The sequence below is a fragment of the Montipora foliosa genome, chromosome 4, assembly GCF_036669935.1.
Source record: "Montipora foliosa isolate CH-2021 chromosome 4, ASM3666993v2, whole genome shotgun sequence".
NCBI classification, from domain to species: domain Eukaryota; kingdom Metazoa; phylum Cnidaria; class Anthozoa; order Scleractinia; family Acroporidae; genus Montipora; species Montipora foliosa.
In genome coordinates this window covers 30,932,632-30,939,905 of record NC_090872.1, presented here as the reverse complement: position 1 = coordinate 30,939,905, position 7,274 = coordinate 30,932,632, and the positions used below count along the sequence as shown (strand labels likewise).

Here is a 7,274-nt window from a genome sequence, read left to right as displayed (position 1 = left end):
AGCAGGGCTGGAGGCGCCAGTTTAAATTTTTCGGTCACTTAAATCATTAATTTCCGGTCCTTTTCTGGTTTCTACTTGACAATTGAATTAACTGCCGGAAATTCATTCAGATAGACTTTAACAGAAATCTTACGAAAGGGGCGAATAGCACGCTAGCTCGTTAGTATAGTTTGAGGAAAAAGAACTCCCACCAACGAATTCATCTGCAAATCCATCCAGCCTAAATAGCTAGCACTTGATTCTTTTGGCGACTCAAGACTTTCAGCTAATATAATAATTACTAACGGGCGTTTGGGGTCTTGTGAATCCAGTGGTATTTTGTGGAACCGATTGAAGATGACAAAATTGTTATTCATGACTCCATGACCGTTCTCTCAAGCGTGATGGCAAAGAGCGTGGATATGTCCTGAACATTTCCCCTGCAAAAAGTGACAAGAAAGGCAAACGGTTGCAGGTAAGAGAGAGAATGTTTCATTAAAAAGAAAAAAAAACTAATTGTCAGCCAAAAGTAGCTCTGATAAAATTTCTTTCATTTCATGTTCTTTTACAGATTGAATTTGGTGATTTGATACCGGTCGATGCAAAGCACGAATGTAGCATTATTAGCGTGTGCCGTTTGCAGCAAATAGAACTATTTGCAGATTTCAATGGGAGTACCGATGTTCATGTTTGTTCGCTCGGTTTTACTTTTGCTATAGTTCTCAGACAATTAAGAGCCAAGTTTGTGGCTAACGACAGAGAGCAGAATTAATTTTGGTAATAAAAAAAAACTTGTTTTCCTCAGTATTGACATATTTCTCTGTTGGTTTGCAACGACTGGAGGGACGAACCGTAGCTTTCTATTTGTCGTAATACTGTACATAAAAATTACATTTCAATTAAAACAAGAGTGAGTAATAATTTTAACGTCTTTCCGGGGAAAAAATGTTAGTCATCTTGGTGCAAACGTTCCACGAGCAGCCCATAAACGAGGCTCATATGGTTTCTTTTACATGTCTATATAGTGAATTGTCTTCAAGCTTAGAATCTGAGTGTGTGAAATATCTCGTTTTAGTCCGTGGGAGTTAAGTTCGTCCTTAGACAATAAAGTGGAAGCTCTTCACTTCAGGTAGTCTTGTTTTACTTTTGCCAAAAATGACGTTTGAAAATTCCGCCGTCATTTTTCTTGATCTTTTTTAAAAAATGACGTTGGAAATTTCCGCTGTCATTTTCCCTCATCTTCTGTGAGAAATGACGTTGGAAAATTCCGCCGTCATTTTGCTTTATCTAGCTTCTGTTAAAAACGACGTTGGAAATTTCCGTCGCCATTTTCTGGATCTTCTATGAGAAGACGTTGGAAATTTCTGCTGTCATTTTGCGTGACTGTTTTGTCAAAATTTGATAAAATTTGATAAATATTACAAAGGTGATAAATGATTCGGAAAAATATTCTTTTTTCTTTCGAAATATTGCAAACTGGATAAATCATTGGGTAGAAAAATGGAGATTCATCAACAATATTTACGGTGTGGTGCCCAAACAGCACAGATTTGGAAAAAATGACGGCAAAACATATCATTTTTACCAGAATTGGACGGTTTTAGAATACGACGAAGTGTTTTAGAACGTGTTTTTTACGGGAATGAAGTTTAATTCTTTATTATATAAAAACAAATAGATTCCATGTTGCCGTGCGTCTGTTCAGTAGTAGATCACAGATGACGTCAAAATGTGGTAAGAACAAAAAAATGGCACACGAGGCGATAGCCGAGTGTGTCACTGATGTTCTTACCACATTTTGACGTCTTCTGTGATCTATTACTGAACAGACGCACGGTAACATGGAATCTATTTGTTAATCCGACAATAGTTAACGTTTTGTTTGTGATTGGAAAGCAGGTTTCTGGCATAAACTATGACGTAATAACTTTAATATGTAATTTGAGCAAGAAAGCTGCCCAGTCAGCATTGATCGGTCTCTTAGAAACATAAACTACGAACAGAGAGGGCTTCAAAAAAGCATATAAGCTTTTCCCTTTGCTGTTCTCATCATTATCACATTCATCTTTCCTTTCTTAAAACGTGTTGCTCCGTTTTACAAAACGATACAAACGATCCTCTGCCTATAATTTTCCAGCTTAATCAATTTAATTCTCCGCAGATCGTAGCTGTCCACCTTAAGTTTAAATTATCCCAAACTAAAAAGGCTTTTTTTTGTTTAGTTTCATGACAAAATTGACATTAAGTAATGGTCCGGCTAAGAAGCAGGCAGCCCAGCGGCAAAAGTACTTAGAAGCTGCTGCTCCAATCGAGGCATCTGATTGGCTAATATCGGAAAATGTCGAAAAAAGATGAGAAAAAAATGAAAAAAAAGCCTTTTTTGGATTTCTTCTTCCCCATGCCCTTGATCTCTGTCTCTCGGCCAAATTTGGGCATTGTTCTATGCGCCATTCGCCAATCGGCAAATGGCGCATAGAATCTTGACGATATTTACAAACATAGTTTTTGAAGGCATAATGATTTGTTCTACGAAACAGAATCTAATTTTTTAGACGGCAAGTCGATAACATTTTTCATTGAAATTCAATTTCGCGCTTTTAGCTGCTTACACCAATGGGAACAGCCGAACTTAATTTGATTAAAAATGTTGGCACATTTTAACTAACCGACGCTATTGCCGCGGGCTATTTTCTGCTGCTTCTTAGCCGGACCATTACTTAATATCATTGTTATTAAATTATTCAAGGAGAATATACATGTAATTCGTAACGGGTAAAGGTTTTGATTGCAGCGCCATTTTTCAAAGAGCATTTTCCTTTACTCTTAACCTTTAAGCTACAATAGTGCCATTTATAGATTTTACTCTGTCTAACCCCAGACGATTTACTCGTCAAGGTTAAGAAACTGACCATAAGATGTAGCATCAGTCACGGGATATCCAGTGATCTAACATTACAAATGAGTCGTTTGCTCCTTCTGATTCTTGATCGCGATATTTCTTGTGTTCCGTGTGGTTCTTTGGCCCTGGATTTCTGGTTTTGTTCTGCGGATTTTACTCACCATATTTTTCAAGGCCAAGTTCATTTTGCTACTCAGCCCAAGGTAGAGCCACGGGTTTATAGCGCTGTTTGCGTGGGAACACCAGTAGGCTAAAAAGAAAATATAAAACATTATATTCCCAGATGGTTCAATCCGGAATGCGAAGAGTAGGTTGAAAACCTGCGAAGGGAGCCAACAGGCAGCGAATGTAACAACGATCACAATAAGCATTCGAAGGACTCTTCTCTTGGTTAATTCCTGACGTTGTTGACTTTCAGTAAGATGAAAACCAGGCGTTTGGTGAAACCAAACTTTGTAAGCCACTATTCCATACAGGACAGAAATGATGACCAGCGGAATAAAGTAAATGATGGTGAAGATATAGAAGTAATAAAACGGACGCAAGGTTTCTCGAAGATCCTCTCCAAACACTTCAAAGTTATATTGGCACAATTTGCCATCAACCTGATCATGGAACACACATATGATGGACGCCAAAAGCATTGCCATGAACCATATCAGAGGGGTGATAACTTTGGCCTTTCTGAACCAAAGGATGTGGCGATTCAAAGGTTGGAGAACTGCGTAGTAACGATCAATTGCCATGATGACCAGACAAAGAATGGATGCCGCAAGATTGATATAACCAAAGTAGGGAAATCCCCTGCAAGTGATTTCTCCAAGCATTCCAGTAATCAGCCACGTACCTCTGTTATAAAATTGAGCAATGGACCAAGTCATAATGAACAACGTCACCAGTAAGTCCGCCACCGCCATGTTAACAAACATGAAGCTGTTAAGTGATCGTACTTCTGGTCTTTTCCACACGATGTAGATGAGAATGGTGTTGCCCACCGCAGATAAAAGAATCGTCATGCCGTACAACACTGTAAACACGACATTTCTGATGTCAGCACCTTCCATTCTCATTCCGGAGTATATCTGTTTGTTTATGGAACATGGCACATAAATCAGTAATTAAAATCGCTTAGTAAGGGTGCGCTCGATTGACCGTATTCCGGAATAGGAATAGAAGTTAAAAATCCTTCGTTTTTAAGTCGACGACTCACTTTACAATTGTCAAACATCTGCTAACATGCTGTTTTAACCATATCTAAACTATCCTTGTTCCTTCAACACGCCAGACGAAAGACTGTTTTATTGGCACCAATGAAATACCTAGTGAGCTTTCGCGCGAATAAATGATATCGTCATACGTGAGGATAGTGAAGATATATAGATTACTTCATGGTTGGTGAGTGCGTACGATTTTTATTCACGAGTTGTGAAGGATCGCGTAAACGAACGAGTGAGCGAAGCGAACGAGTGAGTTTAACGATCCTTCACAACGAGTGAGTAATAAAAAACGTACAAACGAGCCAATCATGAAGTAATTTGTTTATTATATAAGTACAGAGATCATAAAGTTAACGAGGTAAGTGATAATCGAGAGGCTATCAAAGCACCGATCGTCAGCAAAAGTCCAAAACAAATAGCAAAATATTTTTGAAATAAAAGAAGTCTTTACTTTCCATACCTCGCTTGAGCACTTTTAAAACTTTTTAAGATCTTCTGAAGTATTTTTGTGGAGAAAACTAAGCAATAAAAGATCGAGAACTTTGAAAACCATACACCAATCGGCCGCCATGTTTACATATTTTACTGCTGCTGTCTGTGCACAGGCCACCCGCGCCAAAGTTCAACATCATATTAGCCAATCAAAAGGCTGATAAGACAATTCTTCACTAGTGAAAATAACGATACAGCCAATCAGAGCGTCGATACGTCGTTTTTCACTAGTGAAAAAAATCGTATGACCAATCAGCTGGCTTCTCTAGAGAAAAGAGACTATTTTTATCTCGATCCTTTTTAGAGTGTAAATCTCGGTACGTATATAATAAATTTATGTTATTTGCAAGCTGTGAGGTCCATATAGCGAAAAACTGTGAACGAGGTCTTGAAAATGCTGTCCGAGGCCGCAGGCCGAGGGCAGCTTTTTGAAGACCGAGGTCACCGTTTTTCGCTGTACGAACAGACCCTTAGCTGGTAAATAAGTTATTTAATTTTTTCCTCTCTCTCCCTTCCTCTCTGAAATCACTTTTTAAATTGTTGACTCGTATCGTGCTTGATAGCGAATGTAGTATTAAAGCGACTTACAAACAGAACGTTTCAAGGAGAAATATTTGTATTTGAAGTTCTATTTTCAAACCCTTGTCTAATAAAAAGCAACTTCTGTATGTACTCGGGTTCCGTGTCAAAAAATAGAAATACAAGGGCGAGGAAAAAATTCTCCGAGCGTTACCGTGTTCGCGCGCAGAGATAGGAAAATCCTGGAAGCGCGAAGAACCAATCAGATTGCAGGATTCGATACCTTGCTCTCTCGGAAAAAAAATAAAACGTGTTATCTTCACGCGTGAAAAGATCACTGTTGTTATGGTTACATATGAAAATCGAACCTTTCGATGTCTTTCTTGAAATGATTTAGTATTTCATTGGTGTTTATATAATAAATAGGATATTACATTCGAAGAAAATTTTCGTATCTCTGTGCGGCCATGTAATATCCTCTAATTGAGTCATCACTCCATGTGTTTTTATTCCGGAATGGGGTCAATCCGCGAACGCACCCTTAATTTCGAAGCCTGATTGCAGACGGGGAACACATGCAGTTGGTTGCATGCGGAATTTGTGGGTGGTAATTGTTTGTTGGGCGAAGTTTGAAACCACTGCTTAAACGTTTAAACCAATAACGCTCGACAATTCTTTTTTTCTGTGATCATCAGAGCGCAATGTTATGATTATTGCGGATCCATTTAGGTAACTTTCCCATGGTTCACACTCACCCTTCTCAGTGTTGCATATTTAGCTTAAATGAAGACAACCGGCTAAAAAAAGTTCAAGAACGAGAAAATAGAGGCTAAAAAATCAAGGGAAATAAGTAGAGAGGAAGCGCTATAAATGTCCTTTTAAAGTTCTAGTTTAGCGTAGTATTACCTTTTGTGAAGTAATGTATTGTTTTGAATATGGGGTTCGTGTGCAACTTCAGCTCTTGTATATTCAATCGAGAAACTTCATTGTAGAGCAGCTAAAAAAAATGCCCATCTTATCCTAAGATACGGCATTTAGCTGTAGTGAAGCTCTTAACGTTGCGGGATGGGATACGATCAGTTTAGATTATAAATTTCAAATAGTTTAACTATTTTATAGAGCAAGTAAAGACTCACTACCAAGGGGGGTGACAACTCTAACAAGGCCAAGGGCCCGCTTCTCAAAAGTCCCGAAAATACTTCTGGCCCGAAAAGCCATTTGTGAAACTGCCAACCGCTTGTTTTGGAAAGCCGATCTTTTAACTTGTTTTCAAGGTAATAAAAGGTTTGCAATTGACGACTTAAATCCTCTCTGTTCTTGAGACACAAATGGCCCGAAAATGGCCCATAAAGTTTCGGGACTTTCGAGAAACGGGCTCCTGTTTTTGGGAAAAGAACACAATACTTCCGGGAATTTGGAGTTTTACAGGGAATCAGGAGACTATGGAAATTTTTTGAGAAACATGATATATTTCAAGGACATGACAGAAAAAATTCGGAACATCTACCACAATATGTATTTCGGTACAGAAGACGTACGAGAAATTGAAAATTAAACTCAGATTTTCTCGGTTGGTTATTTAAAGTGCCCATAACCTAATTTTTCTCACTTAGTCATCTGAATCTATACATATCTCATAGTCGTTTTGCACAAAAAATTGCAATTTTCCAAAAAAGCGATTTGAAAATGAAATTAGAAAACGTTCAAATTTGCCGCCATTTTGGCTCACCATTCGCCTTAGTCTTCTATCGTTTCTTCCCGGTCACAATGCTGCTGTGACGTAGATTAAGAAACTCGTAGAAAACTCACTTCTCGCTGGAATTGAAAAATTTTTTCGCCAAATTTCATTTTTTAATATGGACTTTCAAATAGGAAAATAAAACTTTTAAGATTATGGGCACTTTAATAGTAATACATGAAGCAGCAGTTAATCTAGCAACCTTTGTGGCTTTCTTAATTGGTGTTGATAGAAGAATCCTCCTTACAAGAAGGGGTTTCTCTCCACTAACTAAAACATTCACTAATTAGCAGGTAGTTTGAGGGGAATATTGTGTGTGTGAATGGTGAGTTGAGGAAAAATCATAGACAAAAGTTAGGGTTAGTCTGTAAAATGAGGGGGAGAAATTTACAAAACAAACTCTCAACCCCATAATAAGGTTAAAGGGGCT

The 7,274-nt window shown here is 38.2% G+C and overlaps 1 protein-coding gene across 1 annotated transcript in view; it reads right to left on the bottom strand.

The window, feature by feature from the left end:
• Nucleotides 1-2,931: 2,931 nt before the first annotated feature.
• Nucleotides 2,932-7,274, bottom strand: part of LOC138001207 (G-protein coupled receptor 83-like) — a 13,357-nt gene continuing 9,014 nt past the window's right edge. Inside the window, exon 2 of the mRNA XM_068847861.1 lies at nucleotides 2,932-3,960. Within this exon, the coding sequence (XP_068703962.1) occupies nucleotides 2,932-3,948 (1,017 nt within the window). The 5' untranslated portion in view covers nucleotides 3,949-3,960. The remainder of the gene's footprint in view (nucleotides 3,961-7,274) is intronic.